This window comes from Panthera leo, chromosome B1, assembly GCF_018350215.1.
Source record: "Panthera leo isolate Ple1 chromosome B1, P.leo_Ple1_pat1.1, whole genome shotgun sequence".
Taxonomy (NCBI): Eukaryota; Metazoa; Chordata; class Mammalia; order Carnivora; family Felidae; genus Panthera; species Panthera leo.
In genome coordinates, this window is record NC_056682.1 from 105,049,200 (window position 1) to 105,068,868 (window position 19,669).

The 19,669-nt window shown below is 35.7% G+C and overlaps 1 protein-coding gene and 1 long non-coding RNA gene across 2 annotated transcripts in view; one reads left to right on the forward strand and one right to left on the reverse strand.

The window, feature by feature from the left end:
* LOC122217931 overlaps positions 1-19,669 on the forward strand; it is a 206,834-nt gene that overhangs the window by 20,634 nt on the left and 166,531 nt on the right. The window lies entirely within an intron of this gene.
* Positions 6,610-19,669, reverse strand: part of LOC122217928 (bifunctional heparan sulfate N-deacetylase/N-sulfotransferase 3-like) — a 181,058-nt gene continuing 167,998 nt past the window's right edge. The window contains 3 exon segments of the mRNA XM_042935646.1: positions 6,610-6,979; positions 6,982-7,045; positions 11,933-12,035. Coding sequence (XP_042791580.1) covers positions 6,888-6,979; positions 6,982-7,045; positions 11,933-12,035 — 259 coding nt within the window. The 3' untranslated portion in view covers positions 6,610-6,887.

Genomic DNA, 19,669 nt, shown 5'->3' on the forward strand with positions numbered 1-19,669 from the left:
CCAGCAGTTTTACCCATTATTGCTATTGCAAAATTAGGGGGGGAAATCAATACAATGACAAAGGAATATAATAAATTAGTATTATTATGAAAATAGTTTTGGTCTTGCAGACCCCATGAAGGGGACTTTGTTCTCCTACAGGTCCACAGACTATACTTTAAGAACCATCTTACGGGCGCCTGGGTGGCTCAGTCGGTTAAGCGTCCGACTTCAGCTCAGGTCACGATCTCACGTCCCTGAGTTCGAGCCCCGCATGGGGCTCTGGGCTGATGGCTCAGAGCCTGGAGCCTGCTTCCGATTCTGTGTCTCCTCTCTCTCTGCCCCTCCCCCGTTCATGCTCTGTCTCTCTCTGTGTCAAAAATAAATAAAACGTTAAAAAAAAAAATTACAAAAAAAAAAAAAGAACCATCTTACTACTGTACTAAGTAAGGCTATGCACCATGACATAGGTCTTAACTATTAATCTCCTGGATATCATCCAGTATCTGATGCTGAAGCCAGCTGCTGCTTAGATCTCTTCCTCTGTGATGGTCCCAGCAAATTGGCCACTATTGGACCTGAATATTAGACTTTTTTTTTTTAATGAAAGATTATTATTGTTCTGATAAAAATAGTATACACATTTGGAAATAAAAATTCAAATATCTCTCCCTCATCCCACACTCTAGTCTTATTTATTTATTTATTTATTATTATTTTTTTAATGCTTATTTATTCTTGAGAGAGACAAAGACAGAGTGCGAGTGGGGGAGGGGTAGAGCGAGAGGGAGACACAGAATCCCAAGCAGGCTCCAGGTTATGAGCTGTCAGTGCAGAGCCCAAAGCGGGGCTCAGACTCTAACCGGAAGATCATGACTCAAGCCAAAGTTGGACACTTAACCGACTGAGCCACCCTGGTGGTCTCTAGTCCCATTTATTAAAGGTAACTCGCTTTTACCTTTTCTGTTAAAGTTCTGTTGATTATCTCCATTATTCTATAATTCCAAAATCCATAATTTTTGTTTTTGTTTCTAAGCTCTTTTTGTTATGTTTGTGGCTTTAATAATGTACTTAAACATAGATTTCTGCTGCACTTACCACAGGCCAAAAGCAAACCAGAGTGTTCTCCAAAAAAAAGTGAGGAACGAGAAGTTGAGCTTCCCAGACTCAATCTCTGCGTGCAATATTACCACCTAGATAATTCATGGCTTCTGCACGGTGGCATAATGTGTGAGACAGGGAGAGTCAAATGTTATAAAAACTGATGAGAAAACAAAGCAAGGGGAAAACTGGTTTACAGTGATCACATTTGACTTCCATTAACAGACAGGGAATTTGAGACCCCAATTGGGAAAGTGACCTATCCAATGTTATTTAGTTAAGAACAGATATTGGATTACATCCAGTCTATCTTCTTTGCTATTTTAGTCGCACCAAGGACATCTCTATAATTAATTCGGGATAGAAACAATATGGCTTTATCAAGTTGATCACAGATGGGAGTGAGAATTTGTCAATATTATATTTTCATCACCTTTTATTATTTTTAAAATTATAATCTTTAGCTTCTGAAAAGTTTGTGAACATATTCATTTTCATATGATGTAGACTTTATTTTCTGATGGTATGTTTTGTGCACCTTTAAAAGTTTTGTTTGCTTTGAAGGACATTAATTAAGTTCTAAAAAGATACATTAGAGCCCTAGAAATATATAATGTTTTGAAATTCCATTTCTGTTTAAAGTGGTTGAAATTAAAAAAAAAAATTAAGATTCAGAATATTATTTACCAAATAGAGAAAAGAAGACCAGTCTTCTCTGGTCCAACTGTATAAATTATGCATAATATTTAAAAGCAAGATCTGGTATCCATTTGTTATTGATTTGAAATAGAGCATTTTGGCATCAGATATGTAGACAGCAGGCATTTCCTGTACTTAATTTATTCCCTCCTAACCAAGAAGCAGCTTGATGTAGACAGTTTTATGTAAGGTTTGTCACAGATCCTGTGTGTTTTGGAAATGTTTCACATTTCATTAAGTTTAATTCAGTTTCTGTATGATAAAATGTGGGTAAATACATTCTTCCTAACAATATCTTGGAGACTTTATGCTGCGAGTAATGAATTTGTAAAATTTGCTTTTATTTCCTTGAAAGGGTTTGCTGGGCAAATAGAATATTTGCCTAAATCTGGCAAGTAAATGTCTTTCTTAAATACTTATTGACACTAGTCAAAATCACTTTGTCTAAGAGATGCTCCAAAGGAGATGGTGAAAATATAGTGGGTTCCAATTTTAGTGATTTACTGTCTTTGTATTTATAACTTTTAGGAATAGGCTGAGAAATTATAGAAACTCAAAGATTAAGATTCATATAGGATCAATGGATGAAGGTGCAAGGAGAGGTTAAAAAATAAATTTCATATAGTAATAAATAACTGAATAAATTCTTTGTGACATTTCTTAACAGCAGTGAATGTATAGAGAACTCTTATAGACAACAAATTGAGGACAAAAAAATGGCAAGAACTAGTGGTAGCACTGCCCCAAATTCTGTTAGGTACCCTTGGCCACAGGTGAGTGGTATACTGAAAGTAGAGTCTTGGTATTCTTGGGAATGGAATAAATGTTGGCGTGACCAAGACATGGCTTGATCTTTTGAAATTTAGTCTTCTCTTAGGTAAAGTAAGTGAAGAGAAGGTAAACATTTCTAGCCAATACAAATAATTTCTTAAGGATTATCCACCACAAGTAGTCATTGTTCTTTCCATGACTGCCAACTATTTGGGGATCGGTGTGTGTGCTCGGGGTGTGGTGGGCAGGTAGAAGGCAGCAGCTATGTTGTGGGTGGTAACCAAGCAGAGCCACTTGCGCAAAATAGAAGTCAGCTATAGAGTGTAATTTGAAATTGGAGAAATACCTTCGTACCAAAATATTTGAGCAGTTCAGTGCTTCCCCATTAGTTAGAGACTTCAGGTTAAAACATATGTCTTAGAAATTATAGTACTGATATTTCTGGAAAGCATAAAGTTATAATTCATTATAAGCCACTAATGTTGATGGGGTTGGTTTATTAACCAGTCACTAGTTGGGCCTGGAGTAGATGGAACATGGGATGACACATATAGACAGAAAATAGGGAGGTCAGATGTATTCCAGACTGGAGAACTATGTGTGTGGGAGACAAACCTATGCAGAAATCAATTGGTGTATGTAGATGGGGGTGATAGGGTGAGTTACAACATGAGAAAATCTGATATCTAGAAAAGAAAGGGCTGGAATAGAGAAGAAAATGTTTGTGGAAAATGTGGTTAACTCCCTCCACTTTCTCCCTCCCTCCTTTCCTTCCTTCCTTCCTTCTCCTTCTTTCCTTCTTCCTTCCTTCCTTCCTATCCTTCTTCCTTTCTTCCTTCCTTCCTTCCTTCCTTTCCTTCCTTCCTTCCTTCCTTCCTTCCTTCCTTCCTTCCTTCCTTCCTTTCTCTTTCTTTTTTACCAGACATTGTTTGTTTTGACAGATTTTTAATAAAAGAGAGACTAGCTATCACCTTTTAAAGCTCTAAAGAAAGGAGCCCATTTGTCGGAAGCAGACCAGAGTGCTGGGAGTAAAAAATGTTGCAATCATTCAGGTTCTCATGTGTGTTTCTCTTATTCCCTTACTCTAGGATCCCATGGGTGTCCCTAGGAGTTGCTTTATTTCTATTAGAACTAAAAAAAAAATCACTAATATTGATTAGAAGGATCTGTGGGAGGTTATATTATTAAAAATAAACTTACTTATTTCCTAATTGGAGGTTTCTTATCTATCTTTCCATTTTGAGTTATATTGGTGGCACCTGTGTTTTATAACCACTTCCCACTCTGTCCCAGGCAAACACAAACAATCAAATATGTACTTATTACCTAAAATCATCAGGCCCAAGCTCCTCATTTTCTTATCACAGTTTATTGTTGTATATATGAGGTACCATGCTACTATCAGAATTATATCCAGGTTTTTTATTTTAAAAAACTCAGAGAAAAAATGTTTCCAGTAATTTTCATTCAATGTGAATGACAAGAATATCATAGCTATAAACATTAAAATAACCATTTCATTTCTTCCTAAGGAAGTTCCAATTTTAAGCAATGAAAAAGGAATTCTATACAAAGCTAGTTTTAAATCACATTAGCTCTCATTCTTTTCTCGTATGTATTTGTTACTTTTAGAATAGTGTAATAATCAGCCAGAGTATATAATGTAGAAAGTATGTATGTCCTCTAGAATTTGATGTTGCCTCCAAGATACATTGAGTGGTCAAGAATTCTTTCAAAAGTTTGCTTCTATGGACAGCATAATACCTGTACTGTGAATGAGTCAATTTTGGTATGACCTCTTCCTTTTTCTTTCATTATACAAGCATCCAGTAGGGCTTTTTTAAACATTTATCTTAAAGGGTGGGCTGTAGAGCTAACTCAGTTTACCTAGACAAAATCATGCCATTAGCAGCTTTGTTTAGAAATTTAAATGCACATCTCATCATTAAAACATAAATGTATCAGTTTTTCTTTTTCTGTTTTTATCAAGTAGAAATGTTGTCAAAATAAAAGCACGATACCATATGTAACTGCTGGTGCCTGTTCTCACCACACATGCCCCTCTCAAGCCAATTTTCTTAAATTAGTGGAGTTGAAAGACTACACTCATTTCCCTACCATGCTGGGCAAGTGCTGCTTTGAGAAAGGCAGCAGTAAGCATGGAGACTGAGTTTACCGTATTTGTCCAAATGACTCTGATTTTCTTTTACTGTAGGGGCCTTAAAAACTTGTTCTTTCTCCATTTCTTTTGGCTATTAGCTTGTTTGTTAAAAAATGAGTGTATCATTTGGGTACATAAAACTTTTAAAAAATATTTAATTAATAATTATAATGTAATTTAACAAATTTGTAGTAAGTGGAAGGATCTCAAAATTTGTTTTTAATTAGCAAATAATTGATAGAGTTTAGTTTTTTTTTTTATTTTTAAAATTTTTTTTTTCAACGTTTTTTATTTATTTTTGGGACAGAGAGAGACAGAGCATGAACGGGGGAGGGGCAGAGAGAGAGGGAGACACAGAATCGGAAACAGGCTCCAGGCTCCGAGCCATCAGCCGAGAGCCCAACGCGGGGCTCGAACTCACGGACCGCGAGATCGTGACCTGGCTGAAGTCGGACGCTTAACCGACTGCGCCACCCAGGCGCCCCTTTTTTTTTAAATTTTTTTTTTTCAACGTTTTTTATTTATTTTTGGGACAGAGAGAGACAGAGCATGAACGGGGGAGGGACAGAGAGAGAGGGAGACACAGAATCGGAAACGATAGAGTTTAGTTTTACACATTGTAACGACAAGGAAAATATTTGGGTTGTAGCTCTTCCTTGGGTATCTTTTTTTTTTTCTTCTGACCATACTTTTCATAATATTTTTAAAAGCTTATATAATCATAGCAGGGAATTTATGTACTACTTGATTTTTTTTATGTGTATAGTGAATTTAAAAATTAAGTAAATATAAGCAGAGGTCAATAAGTATGATTATTTTTTTTTTAAGATTAGTCATATGATCATTTAAAACTTAAGCGTAAATATATTTTAGGAATCGTGTCTACCTCATCGTTGTACCTCCTCTATTTAATTTAGTAGATAATCCATAAATTTAACTATGTTTTATTGTCCTCCACAAGAGAATACACCAAATATTCTTTAAAAAATGGGACTTAGCCCTGCTTATTTTTTCTGCCTTATATTGAAAGTATCATGGGAAATATCAGATTATAAATCATATGTCAGTGGGGTTTTTTTTTGTTACAAATCTCTATATCACAATTTCATTTTAAACTCTCTGGAAAAATGTAGTTTTTCTATAATTTAAAAGTAAATAAATAACATATCATCTAGAGACACTGTGCTTAGTTTTCCTTTAATAGATTTTGTTCTGGGGAAAATTTTAAAAAAAGTTATTCACTTTTAAAAGTCAATATGTTTCTGTAGATGACACATCCCTCACATTCTGTGCAAGTATTTCTGTAGAACCAGTGAGGACTATTGGAGTAGATTTGTAGCTCACAAAAAGAGGATTTAAACTGTCAATAATATATCTTGAGACCCCTATAATTTCTCCCTTTTACAGGATTCAGTGAGTACACTTTGCATTATTATTTACTGTTTTGGTATACTCAGTGTGTTTCCATACACCTCTCAATGGCTTTACAATGTATCTCAGTATAACAATTACATTATGACAGAGGAGTCATTAATTTTTACATAAATGCACTAGAGTATGTGTATGAAAAATCACTTTTGTTTTGCTATAGCACTTACCTTTTTATTTTGATGCACATAAACCTCATACATAACCTTTCCACTCTCTGATCTAGCACAAATGGTCATTTACAATTCTTTCTAAATATTCAGTGGATTTATATCTTGGCAAGCATTTTTCATGGGTATTATGCCTTTGGCATTTTATGCTACATTATGATGTTTCTTTTGCTTCTCGTTTTGTAGGACACTTTATAGAATCAAAGAATAAGAAAACATCATACAGGCAAACAGTGTTCTAAAGACCTACAGAGACACAATCTTAGTTGATATATAAAACAGTAAATATTACTATGAAATGGACAATTCTGCATTTGTGTTTGATACTTATATCGGTTGCAGTTGACTTCCACATGTGTGCACAGTAGTCTACAATAATCCCACAGGCTCAGATATGGATTAAGAGAAAGGCCATAGGCCTCAAGGCTCATAACAGATATTTTGTCTTTTCTTTTTTTTCCCCCCCAATCATCCACATGCCAGCACATGGAAGGAACTTTGTTCTTTTTTCTCATTTGAAGAGGTATATTTTTAAACAGCCTTTTGGTAGCTTCTGGAAGCTTTGGGAAAGGTGAATGTCACATAGAAGATGGATTCTCAAGGAGTTTTCTCAGTGCTATCTCACTTTCTGCAGCTCCTGTCTGAGCCAGGATGGCAGAGGCTGCCCCAGTCTGTGCAGTAGCTTTGAGAGTTCCACGTTGTGATCTCTGTAGTAGCTTGATAGAAATGCTCTGCTCTGGTGGGACATAAAAGTACATTTCACTTTGTTGATTAAAGCATACTTCATATATTTTGATGATGTTTAAATCTGCATCAAGTATACCATACCCGGGTTGAAATTTATATTAAGAATGTGGGCTATTTATTTAGCACAACATGAACACAGTGACTCTCTTCCTCAAAATAGACACTCTACATACATACACTTTTTTTTTTTTAACGTTTATTCATTTTTAAGAGAGAGAGAGCATGCCCCATACATCCACTGTTTTTACAAGGGAAAGAGCTTTTGTATTAAGCATGTGATTTCTTTGTGCAGAATTAAATGTTAACTCAATCGTGTTGCTTGAAAAATAGCTGTAACAATTGATTGGGTTTAATATTATGCTCTATTAAAATCATCCTAGCTTTGGAGAATGTTAGTTTGGTACATCCATAATATAAAATACTCCTTTGTCATCATTAATTTGTGTTTAGATTTGGAAGGTACACAATCCTTTTTTTTTTTAATGTTTATTTATCTTGAGAGAGAGAGAAAGAGCAAGAGTGGGGGAGGGACAGAGAGAGAGAGGGAAAGAATCCCAAGCAGGCTATGTGCTGTTAGCACAGAGCCTGTCACAGGGCTTGAACTCATGAACCATGAGATCATGACTTTAGCCAAAATCAAGAGTTGGTCACCTAACCAACTGAGCTACCCAGGCACTCCCATAATACTGTCTTAAAAGATGTTTTAAGGCATATAAAGCTTAAAAGTAAGCTTAAAAATGCAGTAGGTAAGAGAACCTGGGTAGCTCAGTCAGTTAAGTGACCAACTCTTAATTTCAGCTCAGGTTATGATCTCACCATCATGGGTCATGAGATCAAACCCCATGTCAGACTCTGTGCTAGGGAGGAGAGGCTTCTTAAGATCTCTCTCTCCCTCAGTCCTTCTTCCTCTGCCCCTCTCCTGTTCTCTCTCTCTCTCTGTCAAAAAAAAAAAAAAAAAAAAATGCAGCAGGTAAACCAGGTAAACCTCTAACCTATATTTGAATGATTTCACCCAAGGAAGGAAAAGAATGCCTTGCAAACTATCCTGACTTAGTGGGGGACAGATTTTGCTTCAACAAAGAAAAAATATTTTAGTAATTGAAACTGCCAAAAATGGAAAGGGCTATGCTATATATGGCATTTCACGGGGTTCATAAATAGGTTGGATTACTGTTGTTAGGAATGTTTTTTAATTTTAATTTTTTTTAATGTTTAGTTTTGAGGGAGAGAGAGACAGAGCATGAGTGGGGGGAGGGGCAGGGAGAGAGACACAGAATCCGAAGCAGGCTCCAGGCTCAGAGCTGTCAGCACAGAACCTGATGATGGGCTCAAACCCACAGACTGTGAGATCATGACCTGAGCTGAAGTCAGACTGAGCCACCCAGGCGCCCCTGTTGTTAGGAATGTTGTAAAAGGGAGGATTTCTGCAGCTGTATCTGTACCTCCTGGCTTTGTACTATTCTGAGATTTTTGGTTGAGCTGAACCTTTAAAAAGTTTTTATTTAATTCCTTGTGCTATCTTTTAAAATGTCATATCTGGTACTCCATTTTAAATGTTATAGAAAAAAAGCCTCATTTTGTATTGGTAATTTCAAAGTAAGCATAATTTTTATGGGAATCATGCTCATTGGAATTAAATAGAATATTTGTGCTATAGTCTAACCATTACTGTGATCAAAGGAGAATCCAAACCACTGTGTGATTTAAGTGTCACTCTGTCTCATTTCTGCTCTTGTTTTTCCTCAGTCATTGGCTCTAAAACCACCAACAGGCCCAGCTGGCATATTCAGGCAAAAGAAAAAGGTAGAGCTAGAGGCTCTTGAGTGGCTCAGTTGGTTAAGCGTCTGACTCTTGGTCTTGGCTCAAGTCATGATCTCATGGTCCATGAGATCAAGCCCCTTGCATGGAGCCTGCACTGACAGTGTGGAGCCTGCTTGGGATTCTCTCTTTCCCTCTCTCTCTCTCTCTCTTTCTCTCTTTCTGCCCCTCCCCCACTCATGCTCTCTTTTTGTCAAAATAAATAAATAATGAAAAAGAAAAAAAAAAAACGAAAAAGGTAAAGATAAATTATATTTCCCAGATATCTACCTCTGGGAACCTGATCATTCTGTGCCTCCTTTGCTGCCAGCCAGACCTGGAATCTAGGGATGAACCCTAGGTCTTTGTGCAGAGTTTGAGTTTCTGAACTTCCCCATTATGTTCTCTCTTAATGGCTCACTTTGTGCTATTTCTCTTTATGACTGAAGTCCTGCTTGGAACAACAGCAGCCTGGGGCTACCCAGTTCCTGCCAGCCTGCTCCCTAAACTTTCCACAGAGCAAGTGATTGTCCAACATCTTAACTAACTCTGGAACTGAATCTCCTAGGATCCACTTCTACTCTCCATCCCTTTGGAGTTTGGATTGAATGTCTGATACTGAGGATTATCTCAAACTCACTTCAACTTATTGGCCTTTGGGGCATCATTTTTAACCCTGGCTGCCTCTGTCAGTGCTGCCTATGTAGATAACCCTAGTCCTGTGCCCTATTATGTGTGTATGTGTGTCCCCATAATCCTGTCACCTTAATCAAGTAACTCTTTCCTCTTGTTGCTCTGCTCCCTCATTATGGCAAGATAAATGTTATGAGATTTGCAAAATACAATATGTTCTATTTTGGAATCTAATATATTCAGGCCAAAAGTTACCAGAACAGAACTTTGTCGTACACAAGACTTATTGCACATACGTTGTTATCTGACAGTCATTCATAAGGGGGAATTTTTTAGATGGTAAAATCACAGATAAGAGATATGCTAATATATCTCAATATAATCTATTTCATGCAAACTCATGAGGAGATTATAATATATACTTATATAATATAAAACCATAATAAAAAGAAGGAATCATATAATACATTTAAGATCAGGTATTTTATTTGCCTATTATTAAAGAGTCTATTACATACTTTTGATTTGGAGAGAGAATAGATTTTAGTGGTATTAATTTAGAATGTCAGTTTTTATTCTTTTTCTATACTGTATTTTCACAAACCAAGTACAAGTAGAAGGAGGCCAACAGCTTTCTTAATTTACCTGGATTAAATGTCTTCTATGATGTTTTGGTGACAGTTGGGTACTGACATTTTTCTGTAATAGGAAGAGAAGCAGTGTGGTGACGGTACTGCCTGCTCTCATCCGTTCTACACATTTGTGCTTCCGTGATCTCTGTGAAGGCTTCTTACTCTTCCCTTTCCTCTGGTCACTATTTGCATAAAATCAACCACTTCTACTCCTTCAAATAAACCTAGTATATACATGATACTGTGATATAAGAAATATATGTGTTGGGTTTCCATCTCTGGTTCCTGGCACAGAGCTCCTAAAACCCTTGCAATTTCCTGAGTAATAGGGGTGAGAGGAGTGTCTTTTGTTATTCATAATAAGCCCTTTTCAACCATACCTAAGTTTATGCTAATGAGGTGACTTCAGGCGGGGGATGGTTCCTAGAGGAACCAAACACATGCTTAGAGGGTTGGAACTCAGCACTCTCCTCTGATCTCCAAATAAGGAAAAGGGACTGTGGATCCAGTTAATTACTAATGGCCAGTGATTTAATCAATTGTGCCTCCATAAATGGAAGCTCCATAAAAACCTTCAATGAAGGACTTGAGAATGTCAGGATTGGTAAAGGCACCCATGTGCTGGGAGAGTGGCACACCCCAAACTCCACAGAGAGAAGCTCCTGTGCTTACGACCCTTCTGGACCTTGTTCTATGCACTTTTTCATCTGGCTATTCATTTATATGCTTTATAAGAATAGAAAGTAAAAGTGTTTTCCTGGGTTCTGTGAATGGTTATGGCAAATTATAAAACCTGAGGAAGGGGTCATGACAGCCTTTGATTTGTGGCCACTTTGGACACAAGTCAGTAACCTGGAAACCCATTACTTGCTATTGGAGCCTGAAGGGAGGGCAGTCTTATGGTAGTAGGCCGTTTACCTGTGGTGTCTACACTAATTTGAGGTAATTAGTATCACAATTGAGTTAAATTGTAGGATACCTATTTGTATTGCATAAATTTGCATCATTGCTTGCTATGAAACTCTACACATTTGGTGTTAGAAGTGTCTGAGTTAAAAACAGTCCAGAATTTATTACACAGAAACCTTGTTGAGAGGTATAGAAGTATTGATATCCTAAAAGTTTGGCTTTTCTTCTCTTTCTTTACCACAAAATCTAATAGTATGTCTCAGTATGTCTGTGTATGATAGGAGTAAAATAAAATGCTACGAAAGATGTTCTACAGTGTCTTTTAAGCATTTTAGTTTTAATAAATATAATACATAGCTTTGACATAAATGAAAATGATATATTTTATATTAGATTCTTGAAATATCATAGAAATTGCCCTTTAGTTCCTATTAATGTGTAAGGATTTTTCTCATAGTACTCCAAAGGTAAATTTTAAAATCAACCAAAGAAAACCACCAAAGAAATATTATGCAGGCCACACTTACTACTATAGAGTAACTTAGTGGGAAAAAAATAGAAATCTTTTGGTCCTACTTTCAATTTCCAGTTGATGTATTTCCTGTCTTGGTTTCAGGTAACATTTTTAGTGCTAAAATTTTTGTGAATGTTTCATACTTTTTGTCATGAGATGTTGCCTTCTTTATTCTACTTCAAAATAGAAACTTCTGTTGTTTTCCTTTATTCTTGCATGACAGGTAATATATCACTGGAAAAATCAAAACAAGCAACCTGGATACATTGAAATACAAATATCACTTTTAGTTTTTGGAGGGGCTACATTTTTATTATAACTACTTTCATAAAAAAATACGTATTACTTATTGTTTGCTTATTTAGTTTGCATTTATAAGCTCTGTACTTACATCAGGATCCATTGGAGGGTATTTTCTTCCTTTGCTTTTTCCAAGGCATTTTGTTTTACCTTCTTCCAATAACTGACACCAGAAGCCTTTATGAGAATCAAACCTAAAAAAAATTCAAAATACAAAGCACAAAAAAGTATTTTGCAAGCAATTTCTAAGACATAATGACCAAAAACATGAATATATTTTTGGATCTTAATCTATAACCAGAGAAACTGGTATATTTTTTGACTAAGTCATTTTGCATAAAGTCTTTTGGCATACTTCTAAATTCTGAGTCCATCTGTCATATTTGTGAGTTTGCCAGATTCCTAATAGAAAAATTGTCAGCAGAAGGTCTCCTATTAATAGAAATTAATAAGCCTACCTTATTCCTCTGGAAGGAAAAAGTTTTATAAATTTCAAGTCAGTTCTTTTCCTGTGTAGGGTTTAGAAATGACAAGTCAGGTTTCATCCATATTTATGGACTTACATAGTACTTGTACCATACAATTGCAGACTAATAGAAAAGAAAGGGTTTTGGTGTGCTATGGAGTGACTAATTTTAGCATTTTCTGGCTATAATCCATTTAATTTTCTTCCAGAGCACTTTCTTATTTCGGTATGAGCTCTGTATTAAAGTAACTGTACCTATAAATGTGGATTTGCATGGCATAATTGTAATCAAAATAATAGTAGCACATTAAATTTATATTTTATTTATTATTTTTAGTATATTTTTTGTTTTTATTTTAATTCCAATTAGTTAACATACTAAACTTATGTTTTAGTTCACCAAAATGTTTTTACTTTTTATTTTTTTTAAAGTTAATTTATTTTGAGAGAGAGAGAGCATGGGAGGGGCAGAGAGAGGGAGAGAGAGAGAATCCCAAGCAGGCTCTACATGGTCATTGTGGAGCCCTATGCAGGGCTTCAAACAAAATAAAGGTCAGAAATAGACCAACACATCTACAATCAGTTGATTTTAAAAAATAGGTGCCAAGTAAATTTGATGGGAAAGAACAGTGTTTTAAATGAATTAATCTGGAAAAATTGGATATCTATATGGGAAATATGAATATTGACACTTACTTACACTGTATAAAAAAATTAACTTGAAGTCAATCCTAGACCTAAACTTAAGAGGTAAATCTATAAAAATTCTCAAAGTAAACAGGAAAGACACATAGGGAAAACACAGGGTGGTTCAGTTGGTTAAGCATCCGGATTCAGGTCAGGTCATGATCTCACGGTTCATGAGTTCGAGCCCTGCATCAGGCCCTGTGCTGACAGCTCAGAGTCTGGAGGCTGCTTCAGGTTCTGTGTCTCTCTCTCTCTCTGCCCTTCCCTCGCTCACGCTCTCTTAAACATAAATAAACATTAAAAAAACAAAACACAGAAAATCTTTGTAACCTTTATTTAGGCAAAGATTTTTTTTTTAATGTTTTATTTATTCTTGAGAGAGAGAGAGACAGAGCATGAGTGTGGGAGGAGCAGAGCGAGAGAGGGACACAGAATCCGAAGCAGGCTCCAGGCTCTGAGCCGGCATCACAGAGCCCGATGTGGGGCTCAAACTCACAGACTGTGAGATCATGACCTGAGGTGAAGTCGGAAGCTCAACCGACTGAGCCACCCAGGCACCCCTTTAGGCAAATATTTCTTAAGGTGAATGCTAAAAGAAGAATAATGATAATTTTGGACACATCAAAACTAAAAACTTTTTTTCTAAAACACTTAAGAAAATTAAAAGAGAAACCATGGATTGGACAAAGGTATTTGTAAAACATAGGACTGGACTACATATGTAAAACATAATAAAGGACTTGTATCACAATATATAATTCAACTCAACAAAAAAGATGATAATACCAATAAAAATTGGGTAAAAGTTTGGAACAGATACTTCATCAAAAAAACATATGTGAATGACCAATAAACAAATGGAATTATTGCTTAACATAATTAGTCATTAAGGAAATTCCAATTAAAATCACAAATGAAATACCACTACACGCTCACTAGAACAACAGTTTAAAAAGACTAATATGAAGTGTTGGCAAAGATGTGGAACCTCTAGAATTGCTATACCTTTTTGGTAGAAATTAAAATATTACAGCTACTTTGGAAAGCTTCTTATATATCTTAGTATATAATTACTATATGACCCACCAACCCCATTTTAAGGTGTTTACCCATGAGAAATGAAACATGTCCATACAAAGATCTGTACACAAATGTCTGTTGTAGCCACAAATGGAAACAACCCTATGCCTATCAATTAATGAAAGGATGAACAAATTGTGTTATATCCATAAAGTGGAATAATAATGATTAAAAAAAGAGCTAATTACTGATAGATGTAACAACAGGGAGGAATCTCAAAAGCACTATGCTAAATGAAAGTAGGTCATTGGTTGCTAGTGGACCAGGAGTGAGGCGAAAAGGATTGACTGCAAAGAAGCACGAGGAAACTTTTTGGATTAATGGAAGCGTTCTATATGTTGATTGTGGTCGTGTATACAATGTACGCATAAGTCAAAATTCATCAATCTGTACATTAAAATAGGTAGATTTTATTAAATATGAATTTTACATCAATAAATCTGATTTCAAATTATACTGTGATTGTGTATGTATATGTATGGATGTGATTTGGAAGGTACTCTTTATGTAGCTAATCTAGAGTTTTTATAACATAGCCCTGTGAAAAGATTGCAAACCTAGATTTCTGCCTCTGTACTGGTTTGGATATTAGAGACACTAAAGGATGATTCACATCCCACTTATGCAAAGCCTATTTCTCATCATTACTGACACAATTGTGTGAGATCAGGACACAACATGGTATGTCTTCATGTTATTTATATTCTTGTTTGAATCAGTAAGACAACTGAATAAAGTAGTCCCATATTCAGAGGCACAAGAAAAAAAAAGCATTAATAAAGACTATTACTTAAATAATCTGTACATGAAATCTGGAAAGTTCTTTTATTCATTCATTCATTCATTCATTCATTTGAAAACTGGGAAGTTCTACTTTTTTTAATATTTCTACTTTATTTTTTTGAAAAAGAGAGAATGTGAGCAGGGGAAGAGCAGAAAGAGAGGGAGACAGAATCTGAAGCAGCCTCCAGGCTCTGAGCTGTCAGCACAGAGCCCAAAGTGGCGCTCAAATTCACAGACCATGAGATCATGACCTGAGCCAAAGTCGGATGCCTAACCGACTGAGCCACTCAGGCACTTGGAAAGCTGGAAAGTTCTAATACAACAAAATTTCTGGAAATCTGCTATTGATATAGTATTTTTCATAAACATTTTGTCCTTAACAATTTCTACAATTGAATTCTGACTCATTTTAAGTATTTAAGTGATCAAAATTCAGAATCCAGACCATTATTATTATTTTTAATAATATACCTAACTCTAGATACATGTCTGGAACATACATATGCCTTAGGACAGAACATTGTTTTTAAAGACACACTGAACTTCACACATAATATAATTAAGAATCAAAATAAAAATAGGTTTTTCTTTCATCTCTGCTAATTGGTTACATCTTATGCAGCAGGCTGTCATGCTTGGCTTTATTGAGGAAAAAAAAAAACAACTCTGTGTGTGTGTGTGTGTGTGTGTGTGTGTGTGACATATAGCCCAGGCATCTGTATGCATATGTTCATAGGCAATGGCATATGTGTACTGGAGTGGAAAAGAAAGGAAGAGAAATGCAGAAGGGAGATCATGTTTATTTTCCAGGTGACTTGAGCTACAGGTGAAGGGATTGATGTTGACCTTATGAGTTTGAAGACATCAACAATGCAATTTCATAGCTCACATGAAGAAGCTTGATAGAAAATGGAGAAAGATCTCCCTACATCTGTTTAGAATATCAACAGTAACCCCTTAAGATTAATCCTGTTACTGCAGGCACTGATATCTGATGGAACAGCAAGAAACATCCTTTTTTAAAGTGTAGGCACTAGACGTGGCTAGGACCCTTCTTTAAAGGATTTCAGGAAGTAAATAAGTTTTATGTGTTGTTTACCGCTACAGTTAGCCGTTCCTGGAGGAAGAGATACTTTGTTAATCATTGTATCCCAGAGTCTTGCACATAGTAGTCATTCAATAAAACTTTGTTGAATTAGAGTAAAACAAGAATGGATTGGCTCTTAAATATCTATAAAATATCACATTGATGTCTAGAAATAACTGGAAGAGACATGTAGGTAGGGACAATCAAAGTTCTCCAACGATTCAGCCTCCAACTGGCAACATTCCTATATTAATGATAATGTGGCCTTAATTTTACCCTTGGGCAGGTGAATCCTAGGGAATATTCAAATTATACTTAGAAGGTTCAAGCATGTTTAAAATGCCTTTAAATTGAAGTAACATTTCCATGGGAGAATAGTGAACTGAAAACAATGCAGGTAAATCTCAAAACCAAAACACCATCATGTAGGTGTTATGGAACAAACACAGAAGTTATTTTTTGTTAGCTTTTTTTTTCTTAATCAATTTCCTCTCTACACACATGCTTTTATGATTTAATGAACCATTTTGCTGATGCCCATTTTATTTTTAACAGTTTTCGAGGTTTAATTTACTTATCATAACACCTATCTTAAGTGTTCAATTAAGTGATTTGTAGCAAGTTTATATAGCTGTATAGCTATCACCGCAATCTAGTGTTAGAACATTTCTATAATTCCCCCAAAACCTTTAGAGCCCACTAGGGACAATCCCTGCTGTCACCTCCAGCCCCAGGCTAGCACTGATCTGTTTTCAGTCTCTAATATGTCTTTTCTGGACATCCTCCTCCACCCCATTTTTTTTTTTCCTGGTGTGGATATGCCAAATTCTGTTAATCCATTTACTGGTTGGTGACTATTTGGATTGGTTCCATTTTTCGGCTATTATTAATAATGCTTCTGTGAACAAGTCTTTGTTGGATGTAGGTTTTCATTTCTCTTGGGGTAGACTCCTAAGAGTAGAATTGGATTATTTGTAAGCTTGTGTTTAATTTTTAAGGAACTGCAAAACTGCTTTTCCAAAGTTGCCATATTATTATACATTATTATCAGCAGTATATGAGGGTTCTAGTTTCTCCACATTCTTGCTAACATTTGGTATTGCCTTTTGGATTACAACCATTCTAGTGGTGTTTCAGTGTGATTTTAACTTAATCATATCACTGTGATTGTACATTTATTATGCAGAGTGATCGTGCATCTGAAGATGGATTCTTTTATAATACAGTCTGAGACAACTTCAAACGCTCATTTTAAGGTTTCAGTCTTTTAAAGAAAGTACTTCCTGTTGGTGTACTATCCATTAATAAAAATTCATAATATTGTTTTTCTCTAGTTGTAGCGTCTCGTGCCAACTCGAAGAGCTTAATAGATTGGAAGTGCAGGCTCCAGTGGATTGGCTGAGTTTCAGTCCTGACTCCTCAATTTATATGCTGAGTGACTTTTGGCTTAGCTTTCTGTGCCCGTTTTTTTTGTTTGTTTGTTTTTTTTGTTTTTTTTGTTTTTTTTTTTTTTAGCTGAAAAATGGAGCTAATAGTACCTCTCACACCTAGTGTTGGTATGAAGCAATATATGTAAACATATAAATGTAGAACATATACATGCATATTGATTTTGAAAAGTTATGAACACTCTGAAAAACAAATTCATCATAGGAAATTGGAGCAGACTATCTTCTCTTTCACTACTAACCACTGCTAGATGCTCTTTCATGGGTAGTCTAGGGAACAACACATTTTGGCTATCATGGCTACTTAAAATTTTTTTTTTAACATTTATTTATTTTTTGAGAGACAGAGACAAAGCACGAGTGGGGGAGGGGCAGAGAGAGAGGGAGTCACAGAATCTGAAGCAGACTCCAGGCTCCCAGCCGTCTGCACAGAGCCCAACATGGGGCTCAAACTAACTGCAAGATCATGACCCTGGAGCCCCTATTGTGGCTACTATTTTTTTTTTTTTTGCTACTAAAAAAGGTTTTAATGTGGCACATTTTTACAAAGAGTCATCTAAAATGGGATGGGAAAGACTTCCTGGTGAATATAAATTTGGTTGCCAGGGAAATGGTATTAGAAACAACTGAAGTCCTTCTTGGGGTCCCTGGGTGGCTCAGTCTATTAAGTGTCTGACTCTTGATTTGGCTCAGGTCATTATCTTACAGTTCATAAGCTCATGCCCCACATTGGAATTCTCTCTCTCTCTCTCTCTCTCTCTGCCCTTTCCCTGCTCATGCTCTGTCTCTCAAAATAAATAAATAAACATTAAAAAAAAAAAAAAGAAACAATTGAAGTGCTTCTTGAATTTTGAGGCAGCTTCAATTCTTTATGACTGTCAAGCCCCATCCACAGAACCGAACCAAACCCACAGTCTTTATTTACCCCTGGCCTTCAAATTCTTATTGTCCATTTATTAAAGTTTTTACAGTAAATTAATATTAAAAATTGATATAACTCAATCTGGTCTCTTTTGTGTTTACAAACAGGTTAACTGAGAAATAAAGATATCAGGTTCAGGTATTTAACTAGTATTTCTTTCTTTCTTTCTTTTTTGTAAATATTTATTTATTTTTAAGAGACAGAGAGACAGTGTGTGAGCAGGCAAGAGGCCGAGAGAGAGAGGGAGATACAGAATCTGAAGCAGGCTCCAGCTCTGAGCTGTCAGCACAGAGCCCGATGTGGGGCTCGAACCCACCAGCTGTGAGATCAAGACCTGAGCCGAAATCAGACGCCTCACCCACTGAGCCACCCAGGCTCCCCTTAACTAGTATTTCTAAGGGTGAAACCTCTTGTCATGAACATTGATGGCTAGGTAGAACTATTAGAGCATATATTCATGGAAAAATAAAAAAATTATACTTTTCCTTTTACTTTATACAAAGTAGCAAAATTCCATGCTACACATTATTTTTACTGCTTTCTCTCAAATGATCAGTTGGCTCTAAAACACTATGTAACACACTACATGAAAGCTAAAATGACGTCAGTATATCAATCCAATTTACAATTTAGGCATAAGGTTTTGTTGAACTAGAATTGTAAAATGCTGATTACCATAATTGAATGAGAAGTTCCTATTTATATTGTTTAAAACTTATACTGCTTATTTAAATCACATCCATTCTGACCAAGAAAATCAGATTTTTTTTCATATTCAATACGTCATTTAAAATTCATGATGACAGTACTATGTCATTTTAAGGCATCATAGACTATCCAATGAGTGTATGAAATTTGGAACTCTTGAGTACTTTCGTTAGCAATTGTGGAAAGGAATAAATAACACTCTTGACAATGGAAGCTGATTGACATTTTTCTTGAAAATAATTTTGAAATAGGGACTTTTTTATATTGAAGATAATCAGTTTATAGAGTGCCTAAATTGGAGTACTCTTTCATGCCAAGCCTGTTCAGTAAAGTCTTTGTGTAGACCTGGTTTAATTCATTTATTCTACTATGTGCAAAAAACTGGATTTATGTGATTAGTTGAGAATTCATATCTGCTTGGAGTTCAGTACATTCTTAGAGGAGTTTAATTATTTTTTTAAGTACCAAAGATCTAGTCTTCACTATCACTAGCAGAAAAAAATATGAAGCAATAAATGACATTCCTGAGAACATACATTTTGTTTGACCCCCAGTGATCCTCAATATGTCCAAAGCACCACAGAAAAAAACCTATCAGTACAGTTATTTTACCAAGAGTAATTAAGTTATCAGGGCAGGATTCAGAA